Source organism: Sceloporus occidentalis, unplaced genomic scaffold (genome assembly GCF_023333645.1).
Source record: "Sceloporus occidentalis isolate IW3139 unplaced genomic scaffold, rSceOcc1.0.p SCAF_107, whole genome shotgun sequence".
NCBI classification, from domain to species: domain Eukaryota; kingdom Metazoa; phylum Chordata; class Lepidosauria; order Squamata; family Phrynosomatidae; genus Sceloporus; species Sceloporus occidentalis.
This window is the reverse complement of record NW_028317087.1, coordinates 2,416,203-2,436,986: the sequence shown is the minus strand read 5'-3', so window position 1 is coordinate 2,436,986 and position 20,784 is coordinate 2,416,203. Positions and strand designations below refer to the sequence as shown.

The following is a 20,784-nucleotide window of genomic DNA, read 5'->3' as shown; positions in this document are numbered from 1 at the left end:
AGGTCCCTTCCTCAGGCATTAATCTAACCTGAGCTAGACAAAAAACAGCAAATCATAGTCCTATCCTAGATTATTTGACTCAAAAAAATCTGCCAGTGTGCTAGACACTCATGTCCTTTGATTTCAACTCAGGATAACACAAATCAGGGCTGTCCCTAGACCAAAAATACCCTAATACTCTTTGGTGCACCCCTTTTTTTTAATCTTTTACAGATTGATAGATGCCACTTTCTGGAGAGGTGGATAATGGTGTAATGTAATATACTCGGAAGGGTTTCAGATTTCAGAAGAAGTCTGTTCATTTGGTTTTATAAATGAAGTAAGAGATTTAATGCACTAATGATGAATGTCTATTTTAGAATGCATCTTTTCATTACCTGAAAAAGAGAAAAACCTGGAATGCAACGGTCTGCATTTTGAAGAATATGGGGAGAAGTTTGCACTAGAACTTTATCTTGCATGAGGTTCAAGCTGCCTCATAAGACAGGTGGCAATCCTACTAGTGATCCTTATTGCAGCGCCCTGGCAGTTGCCTTGGATGCTTGACACAACAAAATGACCTTGGAGCAAATTCAATTATCCTTTCGGAAGCCTGATAAATGTTGGCCACACGGTATTTTGTATTAATGCTATTATCTACATGGCATACATATTAAAGAATAAACACTTAAGAAATGCTGGCAGGATCTATTTTAAACATCATAAAAGTTCAAGATTACAAAATGTAACATAGATCTGCAGAATCAGTGTACATAATTACACTGATCATAGGTCGGCAAGAGTTTCAAGCTGTGGAACATGTTAGCATCTAATAATAATAGTAGTAGTTATAATAATAATAATAATAATAATAATAATGATAATAGATTCTGAAATATCCTACTTACAAAATAATAACAATGCTTAATGTAGTGTCAAAAATACCAATAATAATGTTGATCCCAGTGCAAAGCAGAAAACCATAGGTCCTGTCAGATCAGTTTCATTCATAATACCGCCGTCGGCAGGTTTCCAAGGGTTTAGAACTGTTAAAGTCTTCTGCCAAATATGATCAAAATTAATGCCCAGTTCTGTAATAAATATAGACCATACATTTTAGATAATAGTCCCTGTATTAGATTTAAAAAATATGTAATATTTGCATTGCACGTAAACATTAAAACTACCAGGTCCTCTCTTCTTGAAATAAATAAGTGAAAAAATGATGGCACAGGGGGCATAAGCTAGAACCACACAGTGATAATTCAAAAACAAACAGTGGTGTATTCTGGCCTAAGTTGACTAGGCAGCAGTGCTGCTCCATGGATTGGGTGGGGAGATCCGAGACCCTAGTAACCGGCCCATATACACCGAGGAGCACTGATCTTACTCTGCACCACATGTCTTTAAAGTCAATGCGCATAGTTATGATGTCATATCCTGATGTTCAGCATAGAGGACAAGGGCCGTGAAGGTAAAAGAGGGCTGCGCTGTGCTGCCTAGGGCAGTTCCCAGCAAGATATGCCACTGTTCACAGTGGTAACCAAAAGAGTGTAGTAGCCAAAATCACTTTTAACATTCTCTCTTTTTTCCGGTAACAAAATCTTAAAATTGTGTGACAATAACAAGAGTTAGAGGTACGTAAAAAAATTCACATGAATTTCAAATATTTTCATTTGGAGGACCAATTTTGTAGCATTTTTATGGTTGTGTATTTGTATACAAGTTACCTTCTAAAAGAGGAGGCTCATTGTCAAAGTTTCCATTATGCTCTGAAGGAAATGGTGGGTTATATGGGACTTCATATAGGTGGCCTCCATAATGGAGTGGGGACATTATGATTCCAGGTTGGCTAACTTCTGCCATGCTTGATATAGTCCTGCAATTAAATAACCAATAATAATGAAATATGACATATACAGTATATAACCAAAGGGTTGAGAAATGCTGGGAAAATATATATTTAGTAGCCAACCTTTTTATTTGCATCTGTATTAGCATTATTTGTAATAGTAAGTGTCAGCATCCATCCATATTTTATTTAAAATACTAAAATATGTAGTCACCACCAGCAATAACATTTTTAGTAGTTAAGGATCTGGGGCTTCTTGGTTTTTCCCATTCAGTATACACTATGTCATTTGTCATTAGAATCTCTGATGTAACTATATGTGTGCGCTTGCGTTACAGGTGTAATATTTAATATTGCTGTTGAAACCTCAGCCTGTCAAGCAAACTAGCATGACAGAGGGGGGGGTGTATTGCTCTGTTGCACTATATGTGTGCTGGTTAGCAACATGTGAAATGTATGTGTGTCCTGGAAAATATGGCCAATAAGGTTACTAAATCAGATGACTTTTGCCTGACATCAAGTGGCAGTCATCATGAAAGCTTTCGAGCAATATTTGTAAATTAAATGCTTTGCTCAGTTTGCAGCTAGTTAAATGTGATGAGATTAGATTTTTCATCTGCAACTTCCTTACAACTCACTACTTATTAAATACTTGGATGACAAAGGAAAAATGATACAAGGCCTAGACAGGCGTATTACTTATTGAAACTATTGTGTTTAAACTCAAAGACATTGACAATATTTAAAGTTCTGATATTAAGCAACATTGAAAACAGGTTAGGAAGACTAAAAATTAAACCATTAGCAGGAAATCATTTTCATCTTCTCAACCTACTGTTGGCCTCTGACTATGTCCCACAAGTACATGTTCATTAATTTGTAGTGTATTTAGTCATTAATTTGTAGTGTATTTAGTCAAGTGCAAGAGAAAAGATGTTGGTTAGAATCATCTTGCAGGAAAAAGTCAATGAGGTTAGTCATTGATGAAACACATCTCAGTGGATGATTCCATAAACAAAGCAGATCACGTTCATGAATTAGGAGGTTCTTGTTACCACAAAATCAGCACTCACCTACGCCTTTCATATAGCTTGTTTGTTCCGATTTCATCGGCAACAGGTTCAGTATCAATTGTATAGTCTGACTGATAAAAATCGACATCAACTTGATCCATTTCCCACACTTTTTTCACCTGAAAAGATCATATTATTGTCATATATTGTTTCATTCACTAGCATCTGCTTCAAAGAGTCCCCAGGGAAACCAAGTATGAAGATGTCTGAGGTCCTAGGCCATAGGATAAGCCTTTCAATGTAAACCTTTGTGAGGCCGAACTACAGGTACTGCTGAATTAGGATAGCCTTAAGATGTAAGGAGATATACTGTAAGTCCCTAAGAAAGCAGACAGGGAGTGAATGGTTTTATTGTTTTTTTCCGGGTTTTTTTTTATAGACACATAACAGCATGAGCACAGGTAAAAGGCATAATCAGGAAGTGATTAGAAGTGATAGGAACATTAGTATTGTGTAATACCACAGTGTCTGGTACAAGCCTAACAATGACAAAGCTTGCATAAAGCAAATTGGGCAACCTTAGCATTCTGATTAGACAGTGGTAGGTAATAGGTAAATAGATGAGCACGCTCCTCTCAGACACCTGGCTTAATTCCGATCTAAAGATTGTTTGACTAGACACTCATTAACAAAAACAGAAAGTAATCAGACTATCGATCATTATTTTCAATACTCAGATTACCATAAAAGTTACAAAGAAACTTAAAAATATTCAAATCAAATAAGCATCTTAAATAAAAAATAAGGATTGATATGGAGCAGAAGGACAATATATTACCAAAACAAAAGGACTATATAATTTATTTCTGCTGGCATTTTTCAGATTCCAAGGAACTACAAGGTGTGGCTGACATTATCAGAAGCAGTCGAGCCTTTGATTTTAAAAAGGGGATGGAATAGTATTCTTAATGACAGAATAGAACTTTGGTGATACTGTATAACAATCACGGTGAAAAACCATAAATCTATCAAGTCTGAAGTATCTTATAATATATTTCAAAACATTGCATTCCAGAGGGGAGTGGAACAAATTGTGAACTATGAAACTAGTTATATTAAGTATATCAAAAGCTATACAAACTCATTTTTCACAACATGGCACAACATGGCACAACATGGCACACATCACATAATAAGGACAATAGGACACCCTGGCTCAAGTATATGGAATTATGTAAGTTATTTTTGTCAAAAACATATGATCACCTGAACTGTTCACTAAGATGCCAACCGAAATGTCTTAAAGGTAAGTTTGAGTTTGAGAGGAGGACCATGACGGATTCATGGAGAGACTCCTTGCCTGCCTGCCTGCCCAGTCCCATCATGTCTAAGTCACCCCTGTGCTCATTGGGGGCATATGTAAAAAAAAAGGATGGTTTGAGTGGCCAAAAAATCTTTAAGGATCACAGCTGGAGAACTGCAGAAGTAAGTAGCATCTGAAATTCTCCAAAACTACAATCCCTTGTCGCCTCTATCACCATAAGTTGTTTGTATGGGTTTCAATTAAAAAAAAGCTTCTATCCTCATCCAAAAACAAACTTAACCGTCTTTGGTTTGCCAGACACTACTGGAACTTAAAATAGCACCAGGTTCTATGGTCAGATGAAACCAAAGTAGAGCTTGATGCCAATAAACACCAGAGGTGAGTTTGGCGCACACAGAGAGGTAGTAAAAATGAAAGTACCTCATGCCCACGGTTAAATGGACTCTATATCAACAGATATGAATGCCTGACTATCTCTGCCAGAAAACTTAAAATGGGCTGTGGTTGGATTTTGCAGCAGGCCAATGATCCAAAATATACATTATTGTACCAAAAAAGCCAATAATTGTGCCACAGACATATTTCACATTTTTGTATTTTGTGTATGAACCTGTGTTGTGTTTGTAATTGTTTAATATACATAAGAGCAGAGTATTTTTGTGTATTTTTTTAAAGAAAACATCAAAGGGTTAAACAATACATTTTTTTGCAGCTTTCTTTGCTCATATTTACCAAAGGTGCCAATATTAGCACTGTGTTTTCCCAGAAGCTGATAATAATACAGAAAAAAAATGTATTCTACAACACCGCCACTTGTCACCAAAGTGGACTTGCTGTAATTTGGGGATTTTAAACTGAGTTCATTCCATTTTTTTAAAAAAAAGTTTGAAAAATAGTTAAAATCCATGCTGTGTATCTGAGGTCCCATGTAAGTTGACTAGCAGCTCAGATTTAATTAAATCAACAGGATTATTTTGTCAAACTAACCCACTGACACAGTGTGTTATGTGGAAGTAAAAACATTTTAATTTAAAGCACACACACGCTTTATCATCCAATGAATGAGTAAAGATCCATTTATAGACCTGGCACAATGAAAACTTTCAATAGAGAAACCTTCCTAGTGGGTAGGATTAGACAATACATAATAAAGCAGCCATGCACCTGTTCCTTTTCGAATATGTACCAACACAAGAATATTGCCCACTCGGGAAATGACACTAATTGGGGCATCAGACCAGTGGTACCTTTGGGTCAGGACTGTCCTTTCTCAACTGGTACAGTTAGTAAGTATGAATTATGATGCGTGGTTTGTGTATTTCAGAAAGCTGAAGGTATGCAGAGTAAAAAGATTATTATTTAATAGAGATGTAGCTGCGCATAACAGTTTGAATAAAATATAGTCTAAAGCTGTCGCATATTTCAGAGTAATATACTATACTTGCATTTCCTTGGCTTTTGAGATAGAGCCAGGGAGGGAAAAAAAACCAGCACGCATATTCTTTAATAATTCAATAAGCTTGTAGCTTTCAAGCATGTCCTCGGGTAACCTGTATCTCTTCAGGATTTAAAACCATCCCTGATTGAATAAAGATAAATCAGATGCTCATTTTATATGACTTGACTCACCCTTACGCAAGAATATCCCTAAATCCTGGTCTTCTAAGAGTTTACTGCAGACAGATTGGGAGAACAAATCCATTGCTCCAAAGTGAACATATATTTGGATTCAATTCAGTCAGTACCTACCGTTAATATTTGCTAGGGTTCACGGGTATCATCACTTAATGGAAAAACAAAGATGTACAAAAATCAATATTCTGCGCTTACAATGAAGAGTCCAGTTCTATTTTTACTGTTCTAATTTTGGTTGCTGAGCACATGTTTAAGCCACAGAGCTCATCTAGTTACACTGCTTGTTTGTATGTCTGACCTTCATAGCAAAGATGGTCTGCTGAGATAGAAACCTGTAACAGAGTGAGTTACTCTTAAACAGGGTAGGGCTGGAAGCAGCTATAAGCCCAGAAAGGGGCCAGTTCAGATAAAGTGACCCTGTATTTAAGCAGCTCAGAAATAATATGTGTCAGATAAAAGGACTTAATATTTTTTATACAGCCCTGTGGAAAACCCATTTACAGAAATGCAGTACTTAAAAAGCCAATAAAAGGATCACAGGAAGGATCTAGTCAGGATTTAAATGCTGCCTTAATTCCTCGTTACCATAGGCATCACTGCAGAAACATGTGAAATTACAAGAAGAACGCAAAAGAACTTCAGGTATTGGCCCCAGATGTTTAAATCAGAGCAGGCCCAATTGCACCCCTAACCGGTTGTCAACCCTCCCCCATATACTAATTAATTATGTCACAATATACATTGAGGAAGATTAAAAAATAAGCTTTCAAAAGCTATATACCCCCCTTATTACTTGTATTTTTGAATACAAGAAGTAAGCTGGTATAAACATACTGTATGTCCCCCATCATAATGGAAAAATATGTTATGTCACTACTTGATACATGCCAAGCACATCCTTGTTAAGGATAGGACCCGCCTTTTGCATTACAGTTCTAGTGCTTAAAAGCTGTTTATGAAATATGCCACTTTCATACTTTTTTTATTATATCAATGTTCCTAATTTGCTACAGCTATCGTGTACTTATGTGCAAATTCTGGCATTTGTTTAAACATTGTCTCTTGCCACTTATAACACAAGTTTATTTTCTTAGGTTTGACTACTTTTACCTATGGAAAAAGTTTAAACCTAAGTATAAAACTGTAACTCAATTGCATACACATACATATATATACAGATACAACAAAACTAAAATTCAACTCATTATTAAATAGGTAGTAGACTTGTGCATTCTGATTCGTACGAATTGCAAATTTACAGAATTTTGGTAAATTTGGTACAAAATGTAATGGGTCCACATTCACGCACATTCTCCCACACTTTCACTTACTCTCTCACTTTCTCTTTCATGCTCTGTCTCATGCTCTCTGAACGCTTCCCAGACTTCTCTGTCAATTTGAGCACAGTGCTGTATACAGTGATATCGGTTGGTATCAACAAATCTGTAGACCTGGAGGTTGCCATTGTTGCCATGTGATATTGTGGGTGACTTTCCATGCTCAAAATGCACACTGGACTGATTTTGTATGGCAATGCAAACGGAGTCTGCTCCTCCATAGACTCTCATTAGTCAAAGTGTCAGAATGGCTGATCAAGACTGATCCATTCTATTGTGTAGCACAGGCAGTATGCTAAGGAGTCAAGGTTTGTCTCTAGGAGATTGGGATAAGGTAATACAGATAGAACACATACAAGTAGCGAATATTCAGCTGCTTGAACATATTGTTCTATACAAAAGTTAGAAAAGTTTTAAAAAAGAAAATGGGAGTTATTCTTTAAGTTACAATGGAAGGCAACACAGGAAAAAATTTTGCCTGCGGTAATTGTGAATAACAATTAAACTCATACATTTTTTTTTAACATTGAAGGAAATTTAAAAAAACTGGAAACATGAATTAGAAAGTGTAAGTGTTATCCCAGCATCTTCTTGTACTAGCTTTATTTTATGACTCTTCACCTTTGATTTGTGCGTACATTTGAACCTATGGGCTCCCTGCACATTTTTCATATAAAAATGTTCTCTTTGGTTCTTTCATTTCCACTCTTTCATTTTCATGTTACTTTCATTTTGTCAATTTCTACCTCTAGGTACAAAAAATCACATGGCACGGAAAATGTGTATTGCACGATTTTTAATTTATAGTTTTTCTCCTTTTTAACCCAATACAGTGATAGCCAAAATTACACTTTTTATTATCCCTTTTGCATTTTAGGAATTCCATGCTGAAGATCCACATGATTATGATATATAAGGGCATTTCTACATTCTACCTTAAAACTTCACCTATTACTGCTAGATTGGAGAGTAAGACATTTTGTGATATTCTGGAGTGATTTCTGGCAATCCAAAGAGTTAACATTAAATCTTCCTCACCTATTAGGAATTGCCTGGGCATTTTTTTTTTAAAAGAGATTAAATATTTATAAAGCCTTGTGAAAGGTGATGGTTTATGTGGTCACAAAATTGCTTTCCTTAAATAATAACCTGTAATAATTCAGTCACCCGTCATATTACTCTGGCTCTTGCTGTATGATGCCCTGATTTATCACCATCTCCTCTGCTTGTTTGAGAAGTAATTCAGTCACCACCACCTTCGAATATTGATGGCTTCATCATATATACTGTACATATATATAGGTAATATTTTAAAAATGTGATCTATAGCCTGCCTAACGGATTCAGGTTGTAAGAGTATATTATATTTTACCTCTATGGTGATACGGCGAAAAGTAACTTTTAGAACACAAAGATGTATGAACCTTTTATAAATATTTCAAAAGATAAAATACCAGATAATTTGATGGACCCAAGAATTTGTAGCTTTTATATTACCCACATGTAGACAAATAATACGAGCAGACATGTAAGAAACATTTGAACCCAACAGGTCCTTAAATAACAAATTTTTTTTAGCATCAAAATCTCAAATATTTAAATATCAAAGTGCTGAAAGTACAATAAGTAGATAATACCTTGAATATTCTTTTAAGGGTTAGTAACCTATAACATGAAAAAAGTGAAGAATCATATCATGGTATATACACTGTGTTATAAATAAGTATGTATTTTGTGTTTATGGTGTTGCTCTTGCATGCAAACTAGATATAAAAGACCCATCAAGGATTACGTCTAATGGTAAAACAGCGGCAACCTTACCCTTAGAAAGTTAGCGCATGGAAAAGCGTAGCTAAGTAAAAGGGTCCTTGACTGAGTAAGGAGGTGGCTTAGGATAATGGGACCTAAGGGACATTGGTTAAGGGCCTTTGGGAGGTCCTGTATAAATAGCTTCCTCCATTTTTTTACTGTTTTTAGTATCGTGAACAGGGTTTTTTCTCACCAGTGTCACAGTGGCAGGGCTGGTCAGTGTAAGGTGGGGTGGAATTTTGGTTGGTTAATAAGAAATAGTGTGGGAATCCGGGTGCTATGTTAGTGCTAGGTTTCCTATCACTTGAAAATACAGATCCAAGGAGTGCGCCCTTATATGAAGTCATAGCTGGTATTCTCCATTGCATGTGGGTCTAAAGAAATGGCCTCCCACTTGGTATTCATTGTCTCAAAGGTCATGTGACGAGCAATCAAAGCCAGGTTATGTAGCCAGGTTATGTAGCCTTAATACAATATGTGACTGAATTAAAACCCAATATAACAGCCAAAAATAAGAAAAAATACATTGCAACACTCATGCTTCCCTCGGGCTGCCACTTCCACAAGCTAACAAAGATAAATCCAGACAAGTTGCTGTTTTTTTATTAACATTTACATAGTCAATATATTCAGATGTGAAATTACAAGATAGATCAATAGATACATAAAGTCCAAGATATACTTGAAAAAAGATAATCATACTATATATCAATAAAAATGTAAATTACAATTTATCACATTTGCATTAAAGAAAAAAATGAAAACAACTTAACCAGAGGACTCATCAAAATGAATTCACTGCTTGAAAGCAGGGATTTTTAAAAACTCATACTACGACGGATGAACAGACCTACCGAAAAAATGAAAATAGGGTGACTATGGATGAGCAATACCCCTACATCATCCAGAAATTACCCATTGCAGCGCAAAATTTAAATGCCAGTGGATGGAAATGCCAGTGCATGTCTGTCAATATACACATTTAATATCCATCCCTTATTTATAACGAAAAATGATTAGCTAGTTGATTTAATTAACATAACGTCAACAAATCCCTTCACTCTATTAGCCTCTACCACTTCTGCTAGGATGCTGTTTCACTTATTTACTACACATGAAATAAAACATCCGTATTCCATATGAACCTACTAATATCTCTAGTTCTACAGTAGATGTGGTTTATGACCATGCACACAAGTGCTTTTGAGAACCATAAGGAGGTTTTTTTCAACAGCTGAGTGTGTTTAACAATACAGAAGATATGTTAGATAGCAACATACTAAAACAATATTTCAAACTGTACAATCTAAGCCATCCTTGTCATTTAACAGTAGCTGTAATCCTAAAACCTAAAAGTCTTTGCTGTGGAGAAACATAATATTGGAGCTGTCTATCGGAAATAGGCTGTGACATTTAATAAACACAAAATATCAATTGTGTTACATTTGTTTTCCCCTTTTTATGAATTCTACTTGAAATATCTCTAAAGGCAATGGCTACGTCTCTACATTTTGGCTACACTGACTAGTTTAAGTGTGATAGTTGTGATACAGCATTGCTTTCTATTAACCTTTGGTGTACTCAAGCACTGATTTGAAGAACATTGACATACATTACCTTAAATGAAAACTATTCAAGGTATCACTGAAAATATAGAAACCTACACCTAATACCATGTGACAATTGAAAGATACCAAAGATAATTATTTAGTATATGAGACCCAACAAATTCATTACAAAAGTAATATTACTCTGATTTTATATATATATATATATATATATATATATATATAATATATATATCTATAGATTATATATAGATATATATATATATAATATATATATCTATATATATATATATCTGTACAAATAGATTTAGAGGAAAATACTAAGATATCCCACAGGGTGGCGCTAAATCTATCATTATGACTGCAAGGGCTTGTGCGGTGGTTACTTGATGGGCGATCAAACGCTACACTTTCTTTTCCGCCATCCAAAACATGGCGGTTGCGTTTGCTTGACGCGTAGAAGGGGCGGGATACGCTCACGCACGATGAATGACAGTGAATTCTGACAAGTAGCGGAGCGTGTGACAGTTGTCACGTGACCTATGTAGCCGCTGCGGTCAGCGTGAATTGGTGTTATTTGCGCTGAATAAGTTGGTGGGTTCGTGCGTTCTGCGTTTACGTCGGTGTGTTATTCCGAATGCGTCTTCTTTATTTATGTATAACCTGCATTATCCGAAATTCGCAATTATTCTATATGTAAAGCGACGCATTTGGTGCTTTCGTTTATGTGAGGTTATACGCTGAGGAGTGCATGGCCCTTTAAATGTATATTCCCGTATATTGGGAAAGCATTACAATAACTCTGCATGTATATAACTAACACCGCGATCCATCGCTTTTCCCATTCATCTGTCTCACTGCTGTGTTTGACAAACCTGCCTCATTGGCATAGCTATTTTTGGATGTTGCCTAAACTCCCTGTTGATGTTCGATGACTTATTAGGCAAAATCACATACCTATTTAGGTGCTTCCAATAAAGGTTGGCAATATATTAAAATACTACATTGAAATAGATTATATTAAATAATTACCCTTTTTATAAATATATACTTTTTAAAATGTCTCATTCATTCGTGTTTTACCTCCCTATGGCGGTTACATAAATAACTGGATCGGAAATATACTAATCAATAAGTGATTCTGTAGAAACGTCCGTGTATAGTATTTAAATCGTACTTAATGTACCTTTTTCTTTTAAAATGTATTTACAGTTCCTGAGACGTATGTTGACCAACCTAGACTTTTGAAGAGAAAAATGAGACTTGTTATTCTCGATGACTATGCCCTGGCCAGCGAGTGGGCTGCAAAGTACATTTGTAATCATATCGTCCAGTTTAATCCTGGACCAGACAAGTTTTTCACATTAGGTTTACCTACAGGTAAGAGATTGTTTAAACTCAGCTTTGTAAATATTTTAACTATTATTTTTATTTATATATACAAGCCTAAGAAATACGTTAAATGTCACTGTTGAGCGGTAACAAATGTTGTGAGTTTTATGTATATATTTTTTTGTTTTTTTGTAATACTGTCATCAGCTACTTCACTATACGGTATGACGGATCAACACCGTTGAGCTTCTACTACAGGAAGAGCTTAGTTGGTCCTGTGTTTTAAATCAGTGAGATTTCTTTAAAGCCTTCTCATTCATTGAATTACCGTATTGGCTCGATTATAGGCCGCACCCTTAAAGTTTGGTGCTATTTTAAAGAAAAATGTATTTTTAAAGAAAAATACACAGTGGAATAGTAAAACAGTATTTTACCTAATAAACAGGAATACATGTATTGTAACATTTTTGGTATCTATTATGCAGTTAGTCAGTATATGCTATATATAAACAGACATTTGGAAAACCAATAGCCATTTCAAGGTCCCCTCCTAATTCATAATGCACCTTACTTATAGATATTCCCCTCTGCCCCCCTGATATGCCACTCTGACCCTGAGAAATGTCACTCTGCCCCCCCCCCGACTTACCAATGCACCCCCAGACTCCCTGGTGTCAACCGGGGCCAGCCAGTTGACATCTGCACGATGAGCGCAGACAACCTTCGCTGCCGGCACTTCCACCGGGGCTTGTATGGTGGAGCACCGGAAGGTTATGTCACGCCGGTGCTCTGATATAGAAGCCCCGGCGGAAGTATCGGCAGCGAAGTTTGTCTATGCACATCACGCAGACGTCCACTGGCTGCCGGAGAGGAGGATCCAGGTCCCCTGCAGCGCTGCGGGGAATCTGGATCCTAACCTAAATGAAAAAGAAAAAAAAACACACTGCATGTCCCGGCATCAGGCGATACGAATTGCGCATCCTTGCGCTAAACCCCCACTTTAAAGAAAAAGTGCGGCCTATATTCGGGCAAATACAGTATACGTTATTCAGAGCCATCTTGCTGAATGAACTTGCCGGCGTTGGTCCCTCATAATGAATAGCGGAGAGAATTAAAACCAAAACTCTCCTGTCAACTCTCCCTTTATTGAATAAACCCCAATATAGAACAACTAGCTTATCTATAATTCAGAATTATCTTACTGTGAGACGCCACTCTAAACCATGTGATGCGACAGCAAATCGCAGCTACCATATACAACTTAATATGAAGCCATTTTTGCACCATTACTTAATATGTACAAAACATGATTCATATGTCCTTTTATTAAGTGTAAAAATGTGGATCTTCTGATGCTATGGAGTATGACGGTTCATCTTTAAATGATGCACCGAACCAGCAAGTTCCTGGTCCGTAGGAGTCATTTTTGCAGAAGTAGCTGAATATACCGTATTTGCTCGATTATAAGACGAGGTTTTTTTCAGAGCAAATGCTCTGAAAAATACCCCTCATCTTCTAATCGGGGTCGTCTTCTAATCAGACCTCAAATAGAGGTCTGATTATGAGACTAAGATCCAGATCCCCCGCACCGCTGCAGGGGACCTGGATCCTCCTGTCTCCCGCCCCCCCCATTTCACAACCCCCCCACACACACTTACCGGTGCTTCCTGCTGTATTGCCGGGGCAGCGGGTGGACATCTACGCGATCCGCGTAGACAACGTCCGCTGCAGCCGGAAGGAGGTGTGGCTAGCAGCGGGGGTTGTCTGCGTCCGTTGCGCATACCTTCCCCGACTGTCAGAGATCACTGACACCGGTGCGGGGAACTCTGATCTCTGACAGCCGGGGAAGGTATGCGCGACGGACACAGACAAACCCCCGCTGCCAACTACACCTCCTTCCGGCTGCAGCGGAAGGAGACGTCAACCCGCTGCCCCGGCAATACAGCAGGAAATTGGAAGCACCGGTAAGTGTGTGTGTGCGTGTGTGTGTTAAATGGGGGCATAGGGCATTTCTGGAATGCCTTATACCCCTATATGCCACTCTGGCACTTAGGTGGTTAAAAGGCATATTATGGGGCAGAGTGGCATATAGGGAGGTATAAGGCATTTCAGGAGGCAGAGTTGCGTTAAGGGGGCATTTAATAGAGCACTCTGCCTCCTGAAATGCCTTATACCTTCCTATATGCCACTCTTCCCCATAATATGCCTTTTAACCCCCTAAATGCCAGAGTGGCATATAGGGGTATAAGGCATTTCTGGAGGCAGAGTGCTCTATACAATGCCTTTTAACTCCCTTAATGCCACTCTGCCTCCTGGAATGCCTTATACCTCCCTATATGCCACTCTGCCCCATAATATGCATTTTAACCCCCTAAATGCCCGAATGGGATATAGGGGTATAAGGCATTTCTGGAGGCAGAGTGGCACATAGGGGGTCAAAAGGCATACCATGGGGCACAGTGGCATATAGAGGGTTAAAAGGCATATAATGGGCCACAGTGCCATATTGGTGTGGCAAGCCTGGGGGCAGATGTGCGTAAGTGGGGGACAGGTTGGAAAATACAAGGAAATAAAAACAAAAAAAATATTTTTCTCAATTATAGCTTTTATTTAAAAAAAATAGGCTTTTTCTTTTTTTCCTAAGTTAATATTCAGATTTTGGGGGGTCGTCTTATAATCGAGCAAATACGGTATATTTATTTGTTGCCATATTTTTCCTTTACAGGAAGCACACCACTGGGCTGCTATAAAAAGCTGATAGAGTATCACAAGAAGGGTGACCTGTCGTTTAAATATGTAAAGACCTTTAATATGGATGAATATGTGGGTAAGTGGCTGATGACTGATAAAATTGAAAAAACAAAACATGCACATAGGGAAATATATTTACTATATGCTTGTTTGTGTATATTATTATTTGGGCTGCAACTAACGATTATTTTAATAATCGATTAGTTGGCCGATTATTTTTTCGATTAATCGGATAAAAAAATTAAAAAAATTTTCAATTTAAAATAATGTAATAAAAAACGTACAATTTACACTTTCATCTCTTTTTTGCAATGGCCTCTCTCTCTATTCACCTTCTTATTTTACTGACATAATAATAAAAGCTACAAGAACCCAAACACAGTGTTTCTCAAACTAGGTTTTAATACAAAGTTATTAGTAAATATTAATTCATATGTTAACTATTTTTCATATTTAATAAAAACTATGAGAAAAAAAGCCTTGTTTACATTTTTTTTTATTTACCAAACTGCCCCCGGTTATGCACATCTGACCCCCAGCTTGCCACTCTGCCCCCATATATGCCTTATACCTCTTATATGCCAGTGATATGCAACTGAGCCCCCTGATATACCTTTTACCCCCAGATATGTTTTATGCCCCCCTGATATGCCTAATATCGATATGCCTTATACCCCCTATATGCCCTGAAATTCATAATACCCCCATACACCACTATAACTCACCCATACACCACTCTGGCTCCTCCCCCCCTCCCATACACCACTCTGGCTCCTCCCCCTCCCATACATCACTTTGGCTCCTCCCCCTCCCATACTCCACTCTGCCTCCTCCCCCCTCCCATACATCACTTTGACTCCTCCCCCTCCCATATATCAGTTTGCCCCCTCCCATACTCCACTCTGGCTCCTCCCCATCCATACATCACTTTGGCTCCTCCCCCTCCCATACATCACTTTGCCTCCTCCCCCCTCCCATAGTCCAATCTGCCTCCTCCCCCCTCCCATACTCCACTCTGCCTCCTGTCAGCCACGGAGGTTCACAAGACACCAGGGAGCCGGGTAGAGAGGCAGAGTGCCGTATGGGAGGGGGAGGAGCCAGAGTGGTGTATGGGAGGGTGGCTCCCATACACCCCTCTGACTCCTCCCCCCTCCCATACACCGCTCTGCCTCTCTACCCGGCTCCGTTACTGACAGGAGCTTTCACTGCAGCTTCATAGAAGCCTCAGCGTAAGTGAAGGTGAGTAACGGAGGCTGTCTGTGCGATGCAGACCCACAACGGCTGACAGAGAGGATGTGATCCTCTGTCAGCCGGTGGGGGTCTGTGCGCATCGCACAGACAGCCTCCGTTACTGCCCTTCACTTACGCTGAGGCTTCTATGAAGTCAGTAACGGAGCCGGGTAGAGAGGCAGAGTGATGTATGGGAGGGGGGAGGAGTCAGAGGGGTGTATGGGAGGGGGAGAGAGACGGAAGTGAGAGACCGGCCGACAGCGAGGGGAATCCAGGCCCCCTGCAGCGTTGTGGGGGATCTGGATTCTAGTGTTATAATCCGATCTCTGTTTGAGGTCGGATTATAATTTTTATAATCGATAAAAATCGATCTGATCGATAATGAAAATCGTTGACAACGATTTTCATTATCGATTATTATCGATTTTATCGATTAGTTGTTTCAGCCTTAATTATTATTATTCATTTAATCATCCCTGTCCACTCTGCCTCTGGTCACACACCCAGAACACTGGTCTCCTGATATATATTCACCTTAAACGTTGACTTCTATTGTCAATACCATGTACTGTATTTACTGATGTTGCCACTGGGAACCCTTCCTGCTGCTGTTTTGCCCCAATTTTTCTCTAAATATTCATTTATAAATATATTTTAATAAATATCCATTCTATATATAGATATATATATATATATATATATATATATATATATATATATAGATATATATATAGATATAGATATATATTTTAATAAATATTCATTCTCATGAATTGGATTGAATTCTCTGAATTTGTCTTACATTTGAGTCAATACCCTTTTACTCCTGCAAAGATTGTTTTCTGCAATATACTCAAGCCATCCTCATATAGGCATATACCTAATGTAGTCCTCCTAAATGGTGCTCAAAAAACACTAATTACGCTATCAAGTTTGTTAAGCAACTAAACCTTATCCGCTCTGTCATTTTAATCTTTCCCATGAAGATTCAATCGCATTTTTAAAATGTTTCTGTAGTAACAACCCATCAGTTTCCATTTATATGTCAGATGGTAATCACTTAGTCAAGTGTCCTAGCAAAAATATTTTTAGGAAATCTTTTGTCCGTTTCTAATGGGTGCATTTAGTTCCAATTTTTTTAAAATGCTGCAGAGTAGATGGAACAGCACCTTTAGCATGTAAGGCATGCGTGGATTTTGGTTCCCAGAATGCATAACCTTACATTTATCAATGCTAATTTTCATCTACCACTGGCTTGCCAGTTTCCTATTAAGAGAACAAATACCAAAAGTGTAATGCCTTCTACAGCTTTGTATCCACAAACAGACCTAGCTTTTGAGAGCCCACTACAAGATCAAACATTAAAAACAAAAAGATGTGGACCCGTTACAGAATCCCTATGGGCTCTCTTTACCATTTTGTCTTATTTGATAAGTTTTCAATAACGATAGCCTGCTCCACTCTATCTTTTCAGCTAGCTCATAATTTACACAGTGATCTTTATTGTAGCAGTGGATCAAAAACATTGGCAAAACCAGAGGAGACCACATCTACTGCAGCTCTGCAACCTACGATCTTGTATCAAGCTAATGCTGGTTATGACTATATTGTTGTACAAAGTAAATCTTAAATATTTTCTCCTAATAATTCCTGAAACATTTCCCCCACAAATGTTAAATGTATCAGCCTGTAGTCTCTGGGACTATAGTTTCAATAACCTTTTTGAATATGGGCACTGCTTGGGCTCTCCATACCAGAAAAAGAGAAACTCTTTGCGGATTAATAAGTGTTTCACTTAAGTCCATTAAGTATCCATGGGTGTATACTAGTATTGTGGAGGCTTTATCAATTATAATTTGTGATTCCTCTGTTTTATTTTTGGTTTACAGATAAAAAAAATTTGTCATTTCTAACTTTATTTATATTAACATTTGTTTTGTCTGTTTTCTTTTTGTGAATCATTTAATATGTGCTATATATAGTGTATATATATATATATGTATGTGTGTGTGTATATATATATATATATATATATATACACTAACTTTAGAAATAAAATATCTAGTAAGCTTCTTAGAGGGAGCTATATGGTATAAAAGTCCTAGAATATGAAACACACCAGGCATTTAGCAATTATTTGTTTCCCTTTTTATTGAACAGAAGTGATTTTTTTCCCATTTTTTTGTATAATAAGCTACAATTTCCTTTATAGGACTTCCCAGGGACCATCCTGAAAGCTACCATTCATATATGTGGAACAATTTCTTTAAACACATAGACATTGACCCTAATAATGCTCATATCCTGGATGGGAATGCTTCCGACCTGCAGGCAGAGTGTGAGGAGTTTGAACGGAAAATCCAAGAAGCCGGGGGAATTGAGTTATTCGTCGGAGGTATGGCACGTGTTCAGCCTTTTAGATAAGAGCTGCTGAATTTTTAGCATTGGGTACTTCTGGTAGATGTCCTTTTGGTTTAAAAAAAAAAAAAAAAAGTTATATCCTATCCTATATTTGATGGTACATGACTTGAATATGCTGTCATATATGCATGTATTGCCTGTTCATATGATGACAGTATTTAAAGGTATTGTGCAATGGCGCACTCCAACTTCCATCGCAACCACTGTGGCAATAGTGCCCGCTTTTGTGTCACATGACACTTAAACATTCCCTGAAAAATATGAATAAGGTAACCTTTTACATGATGTATTTAAATGCTGTATTTAGTTATAAAAATCAAATGAGTTAAACATTTTGATAAGGATTACCATAATTTTAATAGTTATTTTTTGTTTCCATAATTTGTAGGTATTGGTCCAGATGGTCATATTGCCTTTAATGAGCCTGGTTCAAGTTTGGTTTCAAGGACTAGGCTAAAGACTTTAGCCATGGATACCATTTTAGCAAATGCTAAATATTTTGAAGGCAACCTTTCTAAAGTACCCACCATGGCACTGACCGTAGGCGTGGGAACAGTAATGGATGCACGAGAGGTAGTGATTTACTTGAGGTAGAATACATATGTGGGTGACACGCTATTGTAAGATTGGGCACATTTGTTCCTAATAAAGTCAAAATGTGCGTACATACATGCACAGCGGCAGTTTTACTAAAACTAAAGCAATTTTCGAGTTTGTCTTTATTATTTATTCATTGTGGAAGTAAAGTTGATTTCCCATTTTCACAATCCAACATTCTTCAGTTAAATTTAGTAAATATATGCAACAAATCAGAGAAGTATGCATTTATATACATAACACACTGTACATGGCCAACAGTACACTTTCACCCCTATCAAATAAGCGGGTTTAGCACCCTTTAGCAGGAGTATAAATTGAACACCACAGCCGTGCAGCCATCATAACACAACACTGCATGAGCCTCTACTGCATTAAATGCCACCTTTCCATAAAGTTAATGTATTTCCACTGTGCTAGAACTGCTAGTCATCTGTAAATCTGTTCTTATGGAATGGAAATGGCTAGAAGCAATACCAGCTCATAGAACAGGCTCACCCGATGATGCTGAGTCTGCTTCAAGCTTCTACTGATCCTCAGCTTGCTCGGAATACCAAATATCTCCAAACACTTTTTACAGATTGACAAACAGAAGCTCAGTCTATAGGCAGTTATAATAAATGAATTTAGCTGTTAAACGCTACAGCTCCCCTTTAGTAATAATACCCTTTAGTTTGGGGCCGTTTAGCACTACCATACCTGATGCAGTATGAATTCTATACACAGGTGATGATCCTTATAACTGGTGCACATAAAGCTTTTGCACTGTACAAGGCGATAGAGGAAGGAGTAAACCACATGTGGACTGTTTCGGCTTTCCAGCAGCACCCACGTACAATATTTGTCTGTGATGAAGATGCAACTCTAGAGCTGAGAGTTAAAACAGTGAAATACTTTAAAGGTAAGAAGGCAATGCATAACAATCGAAGAAAAAAAATATATATATTCTCAATGCTTAATTGTTTTACTCATTTTTTATGTATTTATGTAATACCTTGCAACTGCTCTTTTTTATATATTGTTAAACATTTGTTGGTGAACGAATGAATGTAAGGATCTCATTGGTGGAACGAAGAGAGAGGGGAGATTAAAACATTTAAAATCATAAAGAGATTTAACAAAGCACAGGAGTGACGTTAATAAAAAAGGGAGGGAGAATATTAGAACAAGAGGTCATAATCTAAAACTAGAGGGGCTGAGTCTTAGATGTAATGAAAGAAAGTTTTATTTTACTGAAAGGGTGGTAGTTACATAGAACAGCCCCCCTGCAGAATTTGTAAACGACTAATCAAGATCGGAGTCTTTAGATCATGAAAAAGGGGCAGACTAGATGGCCTGAATGGTTCTTCTCTGCCATCACATTCTATGTTTGTAAAGTGTTTGCACAGCACCTCTTAAAGGGACGTGTGTAAAAAGTCCCAATAGCAGTGAGCTTTAGATAAAGCTGAATGACTGAATGCGCACCAAACCTGTAGCACCCTAGGGTAAAAATAAAAAAAAAAATCCATGGATCTCCAGTTGTCTCTCTGTCTCTGTATGTCCTACCATGTATTGCAGGCTCAATGCATTGTTGGAGCACCTGCAGTGTTTGGACGACATGTATGGATTCAGAGAGGCCATCCTCGGAAAACACCTGGTATGGTTCAGGCTGAAAGTGACTGCAGGTCTGAAAAATGATATTGACCCCAGAGGATGTCTTCAGGGGTATATATTGTCACTTACCTTGGTGCAGTATTATTTAGAAAACCAAACATTTAAGCCTCAATAGTTCAAAAAAGCTCTTATTTTGTCATGTTATATTTTATTTATTGCGTTATTTGCTATTTCTTTTGTATGCAAACAACAAAGTGAGAAACTCATTGTTTTCCTCCTTTCAGGCTTAATGCATGTTCACAACAAACTTGTGGAACCCTTGCGCAGTATGAAAAAAAATTGA

The 20,784-nt window shown here is 37.6% G+C and overlaps 2 protein-coding genes across 2 annotated transcripts in view; one reads left to right on the top strand and one right to left on the bottom strand.

Moving 5' to 3' along the window:
- The window catches only part of LOC149283262 (protein YIPF7-like), a 37,563-nt gene extending 30,295 nt beyond the window's left edge, over nucleotides 1–7,268 (bottom strand). Inside the window, exons 1-4 of the mRNA XM_089497797.1 lie at nucleotides 7,143–7,268; nucleotides 2,905–3,023; nucleotides 1,710–1,858; nucleotides 925–1,070 (exon numbers count right to left, since the gene is read on the bottom strand). Of these exons, the coding sequence (XP_089353923.1) occupies nucleotides 925–1,070; nucleotides 1,710–1,858; nucleotides 2,905–3,023; nucleotides 7,143–7,268 (540 nt within the window). The remainder of the gene's footprint in view (nucleotides 1–924; nucleotides 1,071–1,709; nucleotides 1,859–2,904; nucleotides 3,024–7,142) is intronic.
- Nucleotides 7,269–11,773: 4,505 nt separating this feature from the next.
- On the top strand, nucleotides 11,774–20,784 carry LOC149283261 (glucosamine-6-phosphate deaminase 2). The gene is made up of 6 exons (XM_089497766.1): nucleotides 11,774–11,897; nucleotides 14,575–14,676; nucleotides 18,043–18,225; nucleotides 18,640–18,824; nucleotides 19,575–19,749; nucleotides 20,726–20,784. The coding sequence occupies exons 1-6, from the start codon at nucleotides 11,774–11,776 to the stop codon at nucleotides 20,782–20,784; spliced, it is 828 nt and encodes a 275-aa protein (XP_089353892.1).